Raw genomic sequence first — 14167 nt, 5'->3', positions numbered from 1 at the left:
GCTGTGGTCTTATTAGTGGGAGGTCCCGGGTTCGATTCCCGGCAGAGTTTGGAATTTTATAATTTCTAAATCTCTGGTCTGGTCTGGTGGGAGGCTTCGGCCGTGGCTAGTGACTGTGGTTACTTCCCTACTGGCAAAGCCGTGCCGCTAAGCGATTTAGCGTTTCTGTGCGATGCCGTGTAAAAACTAAAGGGGTATGGGTTTAATAAAAAAAACTATCATACCCCTTTCAAGGTTAGCCCGATTCCATCTTAGACTGCATCATCACTTACCACCAGGTGAGATTGCAGTCAAGGGCTAACTTGTATAAGAAGAAAAAATTACTAAAAATCAATTTACTATACCTACTATTTTATTTATTTATGATTTTACAAATAAAACAAGTCGAATTAGAATTTTTATTACACAAAAAATAATAAATTACAAAAAATCTTTGTCATATCCCTTTATACAACATACACGTAATTCTACACAATTACTAACTTAAATCACTTAAAATTCAAATATTTGCCGAGCGTATTAATAAAATTACCAAAAACGATAGGTTTAGGTGTCACTGTCATCCTATCTCTTAAACTCGCTATAGTCGATGCCAAGTAATCAGCAGGTGTTACTGATACGTAATTTTTAACAGTGGAAGTTGGTTCTGTAGGTGCAATATGATTTACGTTCGTATAAACCTTTTTTCCATCTACGAAAACAGCATTTTCTGACGTTGATTCAAATTTCACTATCGGGCTATTAGAAGCCGAAATCACACCATCTATATAAGAAGGAGATACTTTTGTAGGGGCTACAGTAAAAAAATTTTTATATTCCCCATAATTTGGTCTTAAAGTTGTTACTACGGTTGGTGTTGAAACAGGTTGAAAAACAGCAAACTTACGATTGTAAGGCTCATAATTTTGATTGTATTCTGATGAATAATCATAATATTCTTTTGAGTTATACTGGTTAGGATCCTCTTTGATTGGTGTTTCATCTTTGTAATTACCATAATCGTTTCTGAGATTTACATTATCGTATTGTCTTACATTACCATCGTTCTGTTGAAAGTATATAATTTTGACATTTTGATTATTATTATCAAATTGTTTTAGATTATTGTCATGTTGTACATAATTGTTTAGGAATATTCGATCTTCGTGCTGGTTTATATTAGTTTGTTGTGGTCTTAAATAATTACTTGCTATGTTTTGATTATCATACTGTCTTATATTATTAGCATTGTTATTCCTAAGTGCATTATTGTTATATTGTTGTATAAAGTTATTATTATTGTTCTGTTTAACGTTATTTTGAAGGTTTTGATTGTTATATTGATTTGCATTATTATAATCGTTATTGATGTTGTTTTTGAGATTGTTGACTTCATCTTCATCATATCTTACATCAGCATTGTAGCCATTTTCATCGGCAGTGTAAGAAACTATTTGTAATCTTCCATCCGGGAGTCGAACCCTGTATTCTCCGTTGGTCCCACCACTCACGCTTTGCTGTTTGTGTGAGAAATCATCACCAGTCTTCTGATCTTTGACTCTGTATGAGAACGCGTAATTTTGATCCTGTAAAAAGAAATATACGATTTAAAATCATCATTTTTATTACTGCTTTCTTGTCGGTCTGTTTGTTTGTTCGTCATCTAGTTATGAACTTATAAAGTACTAGAGGATGGCCGCGACTTCATCCGCGTGGATTTAGGTTTTTAAAGATCCCGTGGGAACTGTTTGATTTTCCGAGATAAAAAGTTGCCTATGTCAATTACAGAGACGCAAGCTACCTCGGTACCAAATTTCGGTTACGCAGATGGGTTTTTGGGAATTCCGTGGGAACTCTTTGATTTTCTGGGATAAAAAGTAGCCTATGTCCGTTCCCGGGATATAGGCTAACCCTGTACCAAATTTCGTCAGAATCGGTTAAACTATTGGGCCGTGAAAAGGTAGCAGACAGACAGACAGACACACTTTCGCATTTATAATATTATATGGCTTACCTGATCGTAGTCCTCATTATTGTTTTCATCGGATTCTTTATTGCTATCGTATTGGTTCCCGTAGTCTAAATTTTGAACCTGAAAATGTTAAAGGTTACCAGTTATGCTGGGTGTAGATATTTAATGCTCAAGTAATAGATGCGCCGGGATAACCAAACCCATAGGTATGACTGGTAATGTGTAGTACAACTTTCAAAAATAAATGTTTTTAGAGTTCCGTACCTCAAAAGGAAAAACGGACACACTTTCGCATTTATAATATTAATATTAATATAGATTAATATAATTAAGTACCTACCTGATAGTATTGTTTTTGAATTTTGTGTTTCAGCAAATTTTGTCTGGCGTGGTCCGACAGCGCTCTGTATATTGGCGGCAGGACTGTTCGCTCCTGAAAATGAAATTTCGTTTTAAGCAACATCATCTTCATCGTCATCTCAACCGAACACGAGTCTCCTCTCAGAATGAGAAGGGTTTTGAGAATTTATGGAGAACTCTGTTGCATGCAGGTTTCCTCGTGTTTTTCTTCATCGATAAACCAAGTGACATTTTAGTAATAACATAAGCAAAAAGCCATGACAACTAGCTTAAACTAGCTGATTCAATTAACTGATCCGACCAATAAATGTTATGGCCCCAATATACATTAGCCCAATGAGTTTTGCAAATGTCGGCAAAACTGAAGTTTAAAAAACACATATATCTATATTTACGAATTGCGCTGACTCTTTGATATTTGTACAAAATCCACAAAAGTAAGCAAGCTAGCGACATTGCTCAGCACCTCCTAAGGGCCACACGGCTGTCTTCAGGCGAAATTTGACATTAATGCTCAAGTATTAGAGGTGCCGGAATACCAGCCACCCATTACCAGTTATACCCGTAGGTATAACTGGTAATGGGTGGCACAGCTTTCAAAAATAAACGTTTTTTCTTTCTTTCTAATTTAAAACTCTTCTTTGAAACTAATCGCACGTAAAATGAAATGAGTTTTCTATCATACTCAACATCCCATGAAAAAAAAGCAAATGGTTTTCTTGATAACAAATAAAATCACAAAACAGTTATAATGTTTTATTTTATTGAAAAAAGGGAGAGGGGTGGCTCTTCTATGCTTTTCAGTTCAAGGTCAAGGTTTGCGTAGACGCAAATATATAATAGGTTCGCCGAGGCAATGTCCTCGTGCTGGGCCAATGTGTAAAAGCACCTAAGTCATTTTGATATTCACTTCCCGTGGTGTAAGTTTATTGCGGTCGTATTTTCCAAATCTTCACAAATGAAATCAACATACCTACTACTAACGTAACATTTCCCTTAAAACAAAGCCAAAAACCTTGCGTGGATGTGTGAACATTACGATATGAACGTAGGTGAATGTGGTATTAAACAATACAATTACGCGGCAAACGGATTGAATGTAGCGAACAGTATACGTCTGAACAATGGTGGGCAATCAATCACAGAGTGAGCGAGAGAAATAAATAATATCATGGGTTTCAATGAGGTCAATGGGACACAAAACCAGCGGAGCAAATGGACAACCAATGAATATACTCGTATCGGTGTTGGGTAATGTGTATAACATCCCGGCAAGCTGAGGTAGGGGCGGATGTGTAGATGTACCGAAAAAATTATGAGCCTCGTAGTGTGATACCCGTGGAAGAAAAGAGAATTTGTTAAAACTACAATGTTACAACCCTGCAAACTGCTCGTTTGAACGTTTGTCCATTAGCAGAGACAACAAAAGCATCTATGGCAGGGGAACTGACTGAATGTAGCGAGCAGTTCTTACGTGAACAAAGGTGAGCAATAATTTATAACAGAATGAGCGAGAGAAATAAATATCATGGGTTTAATGAGTTCAGTTGGACCAGCAAACCGAGCAACGGATCGACGTGATTTGACGAACATCAGTTAGTTGATTTCTACGTGACTGACTACTGTTACCGTACTGTTTAGTAAAGTTAATGGTTATATTATTGTAAGTAGACTACGTTTAATTAAGCAAGCGTAGTGTGGGACGCCCTCCAGCACGATGGACCGACGATATAAAACGGCTGGCGGGAAGTGGCTGGATGAGGAAGGCTGAGGACAGGGTGTGGTGGCGCTCTTTAGGGAAGGCCTATATCCAGCAGTGGACATCCACAGGCTGATGATGATAATGATGATGATTGTAAGTAGGTATTACCTAGCTTTTGTGAGCGCAAACTCGCCAACAGACTGATAAGCAGTTTGGCGAGATTTAAGTTCTAAGCTCATGTACATTATCTATACCAATAATTTTAATAAAAATTTACTTTTTTAAAACGCTATTCTAATGGCCGACTCAGGTACACAATTGCTCGCCAGTCATGGCGGGTAGCCGCAACATTGTCGTATAAGCGAAACTATTCGTTTTATACGCAAAGAAGTTGGAAGCACTTAGCCGAATAATTGACGAGGGTACGAATATTTAGAATTTTCCCAAAGGAACCTTTTATACTGACATACATATAGTATGTGATTTGATGTGTGTGAATAGCTTGTACCTATATATTACTAGCTGACGCCCGCGACTTCGTCCGCGTGGTTTTAGGTTTTTCAAAATCTCGTGGGAACTCATTGATTTTCCGGGATAAACAGTAGCCTATGTGCTATTCGGGAGGTCGGGGGTTCGATCCCGGGCACGCACCTCTATTTCGGAGTTATGTACGTTTTAAGCACTTAAATATCACTTGCTTTAACGGTGAATAAAAATACATAGCGGGGAAACCTGCATGCCTGAGAGTTCTCCATATAGTAAAGTCAAAGTCAAAGTCAAAATCATTTATTCAAAGTAGGTACAATTGTACGTACTCCTTTTGATGGTCGAAATTGTTAAATTTGTACGATATAATGGTGATAATTAATTACGTAACTTAAAACTAAAGCTATGAGGGTTCCAAACGCGCCCAAGTCTGAGAAGAGCCCACATTTTTTTGTTTTCAAAGGGGTGTGAAGTTCGCACTTGGTCAGCGTTGCCTTCTGTGGCCTAAACACTGAAAGGGGTTTCAGTAGTGACCCGACTATGATGAACCAATTAAAATAGCACTAATTACTTAAGGAATTAGAGCAAATTTTGCAATTCCTTCGTAATTAAGGTTCGTTTCCATCGCTCCATTCATTTGGCTTAGTACAAGTTTGCACGTTTCGAAAACGTTTATAAATATCGAGTAACAACTGAAACCGTTGATGTATATTTAGTACATTTGGATGTTGAAACAAATCGGTTTCTTTTCATGTTTCCGAACGAGGCTTTTTTTTTTAATTTTGCACTCCGCATGTCGTCAACCAAAAACCAACCTTACCGTTAAGGTTTTGTGTAATTATTAACGATTTCCATGTTTTTAGATGACTTATCGATTTTTTATGAGACTAAGTTATCTTGGTTTCTGAAATTCCTGACTATGTAAATTTTGTCTTCGAAAAGTCGTATTGCCAGTTTTTCGTTTCATCGAGTTTTAAATCATAATACAACGGTACTAAAGAAGTTTTCACTTCAAACATAAAGCTTTTAATCTATAGCACTAATATAGTACTTAAAAATACCTATAAAAGATGGTGGTGCTTGCCAATGGGCGCCAAACAGAGCAGCTGTTTTGTTTAGCAGTCATTTAACTTACGTACGTAACAATGTTACGTACTGGTAAAGGTTGTCTGGTAGAGATTGCTCCAAGCAATAAGGCCGCCTTTGCACACAATTGTTTTTTCTGTTTTCTTCTCTCTGTGTTGTGTTCCTTTACATGTGTTTTTGTGTGCAATAAAGTGTTCTATCTGTCTATCTAATGTTACTTTACTTACGTAGGTCCTTATGTTTAAAGAAATTTCAAAAATAACTTGTGCTAAGGGTAGGTACAGATCGACATTAAGTCCACGGAGGCAAGTAAGCCTGTAATTAGTCTGCGTTTGTTTATAAGTTAACTTTTGACGGAATTCGCGTTGTACGGAAGGAGTTTTGAGAGGGTTTCACGGGAAGTATTATTGGCGTTTATTGCTCTTTATTCGGGTATTAAAGTCTGCTTTTGAAATTGCTTCCGTTCTTGTTAATTTAGTTTGTTAACGTTTTGTTTATAAATGCTTGTTGATTTTATGCAAGACCAATTTTTAGGGTTCCGTACCTCAAAAGGAAAAACGGAACCCTTATAGGATTACTTTGTTGTCTGTCTGTCTATCTGTTCGTCCGTCCGTCCGTCCGTCCGTCGTGTCTGTCAAGAAAACCTATAGGCTACTTTCCGTTGACCTAAAATCATGAATGCTATCATGTGGCATAGTGATGAGCGCTGTGGTCTATCTCGGGTTCAATTCCTAACAGGGGTCATTTGGGTTTATAATCTCTTAATTGTCTCTGTTCTAGTCCTGTGGGAGACTACGGTTATGGAGGTTACCCGATCCACCGGCAAAACCGTGACAAGGTATATTGGTTTAATAGATATGCCATACTTCTACCAAGTTAGCCCGCGTCCAACTTAAACTGCATCATCTCTTACTACTACGTGAGAACGGAGACCCCCCACTTTTTTGATGTAACATCCGTTAGGTCGATTTTTTTCGTTTAAAATGTAGCTTATGTCACCCGGACCTTTACAACGAATTAATTGACATCTCATTCATCAAAATCGGCTCAGTAGTTTAGGCACTACGGTGGAACACAGAATCTGGATACAAACATACATACATACATACATACATATACACATAGACTGCTAAAATCATAACCCTTCCTTTTGGCTTTGCCGCAGTCGGGTAAAACATCTCACCTCATAATCATTGAATCCATTTTCTCTCGCATATCCCCTGAGTCTTGCTTTCAGCAACATTTGAGCATAAGGGACATGGTTGTATGAACTGGCTTCTGGCACATTATTGACGGAAGTTTCTCCAGGATTGGAGAACAGATCATTATTGGAGATTGGAGAAATATTCTCCAAAAGATCTGGTGATAGAGTCACGTCTGTTGGACTTGGTAATGGGTATACATGGTTAAGAGGATTATTTTGGGTTACTACGAAGTTTGGTATGGAATTTTGGGTCGGTATGGAGTTTTCGGTTAAGGAATTGTTTGGGGGGTTTGGGTTTAAGTCGCTTTCTTGTATCGCTTCGATTAAGGGTCGCGCTGTTACTATTAGGGGTCGCCGTGGTGGTGGTGGTCCGTCGTTCGGGAACAGCACTGGGCCTTGTCTGGAAAAGATTTTTTTTTTAAATAAAATAATAAATAAAACAAGTGTAAATTAAAAATTTATAACATCCTCGACTAGTGAAGGTACAGTAACTAGAAAAGAGCTGATAACTTTCAAACGGCTGAACCGATTTTCTTGGATTATAGCTAAAAACACTCTCGATCAAGCCACCTTTCAAACAAAAATAACTAAATTAAAATTAGTTCATTAGTTTAGGAGCTACGATGCCACAAACAGATACCTACACAGATACACACGTCAAACTTATAACACCCCTCTTTTTGGGTCGGGTGATAATAAAAACTTAAATCGTTTGGCGACATCTTTGCCAGTAGGGCGGAAAATAACCACGGCGAAAACCAAACCAGACTAATTCACAAAAAATATTTTCAAAATTGCCCCGACCGGGTATCAAACCCCGTGCCTTCTAGTTACAAGGCCACTTGGTCCCTAGGGGGTCAATAATGTTTCTAAGTACCCAAAATAAGTCCTAGGTGAGAACTAATACTTATAGTTTTCGTGAAGGATACTTGGTTAATGAGAAATCCATAGTAAAAGCTATTAACATTAGCTACCTACATAATATAATATAAATGAAGAAGTTTCAGGGATGCTATACACATATTCGGTCGTGCATATTCGATTCGGATTTTTTATTAAACAATCGAGCCAATGTAATTGACTTGAATTCAAATGAAATAACTTTATTTCAAGTAAGACAACTTGTGCTACTTAAACTATGTCAGGACCTAGGACTCTACCATCGGTTCGGAAAGCAAATTCTACTGAGAAAAGCTGACAAGAAACTAAGCAGTTACTCTTTTCAAAATGTGAAATGTAGAATGTTGATTATTATAAAAGAAAACGTGGATTCTTCCACGTGGATTCAGAGTTTTAGAATTTTCTAGCGAACTCTTTAGTTACCGGGGATAAAAGTAGTGTATGCACTTTTCTGTTCTTTAACTATATCCATGGAAACAACTAAGGACGGAAAACATGGGTTCGTTTGTGGTTGGTTGGTCACAAATAATGCTTAACGCCCATTGACTTTGTTGTCTTTGTCTTTTGTGTGGGATTACGTAGTAGAGAGAGCTTATATTAACTTCTCTCCGTAGATAGAGTAGAGAAAGTAGTGATTTTACCGGCTGGCTGTACTGAGCCAACTATTTTTTTTAAGAATATTAGCCATGTTAAATGACTAATATTCCCCTTTCCTCTCCAATTAAGCGTCAGGCTTGTGCTAAGAGTAGGTACGACATAAGTGCAACGGGCGGGGTTTGAACCGTGTCGACCCTTCGGTTTTCAGTCCACTCCTTTACCGGTTGAGCTATTGAGCCAACTATGTGTATAGCACCCGCAACTATTTCTACTAACGACTGTTGTTTAGTGAAATTCACATTCAACTTGTTGAGCTGATGTCTCGAAATACGTCTTAGCTTGAATTAGAATTGATTAGGATGCTTGTAATTATTGGGTTGCTTTACTAATGTTGTGGTGGTAATATCTTAGTTGTTAAGACTTCGTACTCTTATTTGAGCGTCCCAGATTCAAATCCCAAGCATAACTAACTTTTCGGAGTTATGTGCGTGGGTTTAAACTTTAACAGCTCGTTCACACAGGGTACGTAAGCGTAGCGTAAGCATAGACGTAGCGCGTATCATTGCGTTGTAAATTGTAATGTATGAAACTGTATGAGACATGGCATACCGCTTGCGTGGCGTGAATGTTCGCGTAGACGTGATGCGTGCAGTTATGTCTACGGATTCACGCGCGTCACTACGCACGTGTCACGTTTACGTGCTGCAAACGCTATTGGTGTGAATTGGCCTTAAAACTGAATCTTAACGTCACGTGAGATTACAATTAATGGCTAACTTGTACTGGAATAAAGTCAAAGTGAAATCATTTACCTATTCAAAATAGGTACTATTCTTCACTTTTTGATTGTCAATTGTTGAATTTGTAAGATAATGCTAAACTAAAACTAATACTGCGAGGGTTCCAAACGCGCACAGGTCTGAGAAGAGCACACAACAAACTCAGCAAAATAAAAAAATTTAACGCTTACTTTGTAGGTTTACTATCTTCCAAGTGCTGTCGGAGTTCGTAGGGATGGTAGTTGAAGTTCCTGGGTTGGAGGAAACTGGCCGGTGTGGGTATTTCTTGTTGAACCACTTCGTTGATACATAACAACACTATCAATGTGTACCTGAAATATTGAAAAAATAAACTTAACGTTAGGATAATATTGTTTATTTTTTATTGTGAGGTCAGTTTCGGGGACGCAAGCTACCTCTGTACCCAATTTCATATAAATCGGTTAAACGGATGAGTCCCGTGGGAACTCTTTGGATTTCCGGGATAAAAAACCGGCCAAGTGCGAGTCAGACTCGCGCACCGAGGGTTCTGTACTCGGGTATTTTTTTCAATATTTTGCTCAATAAATCAAAAATTATTAAGTACCTATGCTTAAAAATAAATAAAAATCTGTTTTAGAATTTGCAAGTAAAGCCCCTTCACATACTCCACTTGATATAATTATCTAACTTTGAAAATTGAAACATACTTTAATTATTTTTTAACCCCCGACCCAAAGAGAGGGGTGTTATAAGTTTGACGTGTGTATCTGTGTGTCTGTGTATCTGTGTATCTGTCTGTGGCATCGTAGCGCCTAAACGAATGAACCGATTTTAATTTAGTTTTTTTTGTTTGAAAGGTGGCTTGATCGAGAGTGTTCTTAGCTATAATCCAAAAAAATTGGTTCAGCCGTTTAAAAGTTATCAGCTCTTTTCTAGTTTTCTTGTAGAAAAGAAGGTTAGATAACCCTTAGGTTCATAATATTCAAGTGTCAATTGACAAATATCAAGCTGTCAAGATGGACGTTGCCTAGATATACATAATTACTTATTTGAAAATGATGTTTTGGAAAACTCAAATACTTTGGATCGTAGGCGCGGAATAGTTCAAGAAAATCGGTTCAGCCGTTTGAAAGTTATCAGCTCTTTTCTAGTTACTATAACCTTCACTTGTCGGGGGTGTTGAAAATTTTTATTTTCCACTTGTCTGTGATGTAACTACAAATTCACGGTTTTCGGGGGTTTTTCTTTACTTGTGCTATAAGACCTAACTACCTGCCAAATTCCATAATACTAGTTCAACGGGAAGTGCCCTATAGGTTTTCTTGACAGACGGACAGACAGACAAACAACAAAGTGATCCTACAAGAGTTCCGTTTTCCTTTTGAGGTACGAAACCCTAAAACAGCCTATGTCCCTACGATTTAAGCTAACTCTATACCAAATTTTATCAAAATCGGTTAAACTGTTGGGCCGTGGAAAGCTAGCAGACAGACAGACAGACACACTTTCGCATTCATAATATTAGTATGGATACGTGTTCATATTTGTTTACGAAAATGCTAAGAAAACAATATACAGCCTCTCACCTTTATCTAATAAGTAAGCAATTGTTGTGAATAATTCTCCATACCGTAGTTATAAGCATTTGTGAGGAACACAACTCCATCTGTTATATCTGACAGACGGACAGATATACAAATAGCAACGCTGTAGCGTGATGTATTGGTGTGGAATTGAGATGAAATCTCCAGCTGATTATATTTTGTTGTTGAAATTTGCAAAGCCGTTGTTAAAAATCATATCACCATACTTACTATGTGTTTACATATAATATGTATGGCATATTATTGTAAATTGAACACTTGAAAAGAGCAACCGCCTAGTTTCTTGCTGGTTCTTTTCGATAGGAACGGCATTCCGGACCAGTGGTAAATTATTTTGACGATTCTAAAGCACTTTTAAAAGTTTACTTGAATAAAAATATCTACATAATATATTCTATTCTATTCTAATAGTATAAAACTAGCTTAAGCCCGCGACTTTGTCTGCGTGGTCTACACAAGTTTCTAACCCCTATTTTATCCCTTTAGGGGATGAATTTTCAAAAATCCTTTCTCAGTGGATGTGTACGTCATAATAGCTATCTGCGTGCCTTTCAGCCCGATCTGTCCAGTACTTTGAGCGCTTGATAGATCAGTCTGTCAAGCAGTTAGTCAGTTAGTCAGTCAGCTTTTCCTTTTATGTTTTGAGGCTATTTAGCCTGTTCGAATAGGTAGGTATCAATAGTACCTATACCTACCCACTTTTGCTACTTGGAATAAAAGCATTGTGGCAGGTAAATCGATATGAATATTTTACGAAAAATTAAAATTAAACTATCAATGAAATATACGCAAAAACATCAATGGCTTTTAATTGAATGAAAAACGTCGTATTTGCCGCCTTGATTGCGTCATTGTTCCGTGTGAATACGCTGTCACAGATACGTGCAAGGCAGGGTAGGCTTTGGCCATTATAGCGCCCGGGTGCGAGGAATCCCCTGGGCGCCTTCAATCAGTCACGGACGGACGGACAGACAGACAGACAGACAGACAACAATGTGATCCTATAAGGGTTCGGTTTTTCCTTGTGAGGTACGGAACCCTAAATACCGGCCAAGTGCAAGTCAGACTCGCGCACCGAGGGTTTCGTACTCGGCTATTTTTCCCGACATTTTGCACGATAAATCAAAAACTATTATGCATAAAAGTATTCAAAAATCTGTTTTAGAATGTACAGGTAAAGCCCTTTCATATGACACCCCACTTGGTAAAGTTATCTTACTTTGAAAATTGAAACACATTTTAATTTTTTTTTTTTTTTTAATGATGTAACCACAAAGGATTTATTCCCTTACTTGTGCTATAAGAGCTACCTACCTGCCAAATTTCATAATTCTAGGTCAACGGGAAGTACCCTATAGGTTTCTTGACAGACAGACAGACAACAAAGTGATCCTATAAGGGTTCCGTTTTTCCTTTTGAGGTAGGTACGGAACCCTAAAAACTATGTTTTGTAAAGTTAATAAAGATTTATTTATCTATTTATAGGTGAAGCCGGCCCTGGCGCGGGGCCGTCATATTGTCGTCGTCATGACAACCATTGTCGGCGTGGGAAAATGGCGGGATTCGGCCGCGTTCGTGTGAAAACTACGATTTCCGATGAGTGCGAGTTTAATTAAAAAACTTTGTAAAGATTTTATTGATTTTAACGTTTTTTATTGTCTTATACCTATTTTATAAATTACTTAATAAAGGGCTATAATTTTTTAATTAAGTCGCAATAGTTGTTTTATTTTCTTATTTTCGGGGTTCCGTATCCCAAGAGAGAAAAAAGAAACCCTTCCCTTAAAGAATCGCTTCGTTGTGTGCCTGGCTGTCAATACCCGTCAAGGTTTAAAATTTTATGGTACCTACTTCCCGTTGACCTAGAATCATTTAATTTGGTAGGTAACAATGTCTTATAGCACAAGTAAAGGGATAAATTCGAAAACCGTGAATTTCTGGTTACATCACAAAAAAATGTTATTTCTTGCACGATGGTACGGAGCCCTTCGTATGTGACTCCGACTCGCACTTGACCAGTTTTTTTCAATATTTGAACTTTCAGAAATAATAATAATAATATGTTGACGTACCTACCTGTTTCTGCTTGGTTGATTTAATGTAGGTAGACGTGACCAGTATAAAAGGGATCTGTTATAATTTTAAACGCCTGTCTAGACTCTAGTTAGGTCTTCAATCTTATATGGTGGGAAAATTGTAATTTGCACGGTCAAAATAAATGATACCTAGGTGCTTAGGTACCTATTTGTTTTATGAAGGTAATAGCTAGCTTACACAATAGATGAATTTTAGAAATTCAAAGAATAGTTGAAATATGAATTACTAGAAGATGCCCGCGGCTTCGCCCGCGTGGATTTCGGTTTTTAAAATTCCCGTGGGAACTCTTTAATTTTCCGGGATAAAAAGTAGCCTATGTGCTAATCTAGGATATTATCTGTCTCCATTCTAAATTTCAGCCCAATCCGTCCAGTAGTTTTTGCGTGAAGGAGTAACAAACATACACACACACACAGACACACACACACACATACAAACTTTCTATATCTATAACTTTATATATCTACTTTGTACAAATTTGCATGCCTGATTATGTGAGGTGAAACATTTCTACTGGACAATAATATGTCCTACTTAATAACATTTCACTGTAAAAAATGTTTCTGCAAATAAACAATATTGAATCTTGAATCTTATGCGCGTGACTTCGTCCGCGTGGTTTTTGGAGACCTCCATTTTTTTGATGTAACATCCGTTAGATCAATTTTTTCATATTTAAACTATAGCCTATGACACCCGGAAGTAGTGTTGAATTGGGGATTCTGTATCAAAATTGGTGGGGATTTTGGATCACTCTCGCTACGCTCGCTCGCTTCGCTCGCCGTGATCCAAAATCGCCACCAATTTTGATACAGAATTCCCCAATTCTAAACTACTGTCCTCAACAACACATTAAATAAATGGAGTGTAGCTAAATCCAAGCAAAAATTAATCAACTATCCGTATTTTGAACAAACTATTCACATGGTTTAAGAACGAAATATTCATTCTATTTGCACGAGCAAATATGGTGATAAAACTAGATAGGTACTAAGAAACCTTGAATTTTAAAATTACTCTTCAAATGTAATATTTTTACAACATGAAAAACAACTATTTGGCTATAACAACCTACACCAAATATTGTGTTTTCAATACGAGTATAATCAGTAAATTAAATAAAAGAAGCAGGTATATGGAAGTTAAACAAGCATATTTAATCATCTAAAACTTTATTATTCATACACCACTTTTTTAAACAAGTTACATTTTTCAGCGCACAGATGGTCGGATGATAAACACAACTATATATGTCAGAATGTGAATTATACAACTCATACAATGTTAATAAACGAGGACATCCTTTATCTTCTAAATTATGTACGTTAGGATTACTTAATATATCTTTTAACCATAACTGCTTTTCAAGGCCTTTACAATAAATATCATTATTTTTTAAAATATCTATTAGATGGTATT

At 37.2% G+C, this 14167-nt stretch overlaps 1 protein-coding gene across 1 annotated transcript in view; it reads right to left on the bottom strand.

Annotated features, from left to right (window-relative positions):
- Window positions 1–384: 384 nt before the first annotated feature.
- The window catches only part of LOC123877952 (GATA zinc finger domain-containing protein 14-like), a 29198-nt gene continuing 15415 nt past the window's right edge, over window positions 385–14167 (bottom strand). Inside the window, exons 2-6 of the mRNA XM_045924900.1 lie at window positions 9257–9397; window positions 6769–7189; window positions 2292–2384; window positions 1994–2071; window positions 385–1565 (exon numbers count right to left, since the gene is read on the bottom strand). Coding sequence (XP_045780856.1) covers window positions 489–1565; window positions 1994–2071; window positions 2292–2384; window positions 6769–7189; window positions 9257–9397 — 1810 coding nt within the window. The 3' untranslated portion in view covers window positions 385–488. The remainder of the gene's footprint in view (window positions 1566–1993; window positions 2072–2291; window positions 2385–6768; window positions 7190–9256; window positions 9398–14167) is intronic.

The sequence above is a fragment of the Maniola jurtina genome, chromosome 25, assembly GCF_905333055.1.
Source record: "Maniola jurtina chromosome 25, ilManJurt1.1, whole genome shotgun sequence".
Taxonomy (NCBI): Eukaryota; Metazoa; Arthropoda; class Insecta; order Lepidoptera; family Nymphalidae; genus Maniola; species Maniola jurtina.
The sequence above is the reverse complement of the archived record's forward strand: the minus strand, read 5'-3'. Positions and strand labels throughout refer to the sequence as shown.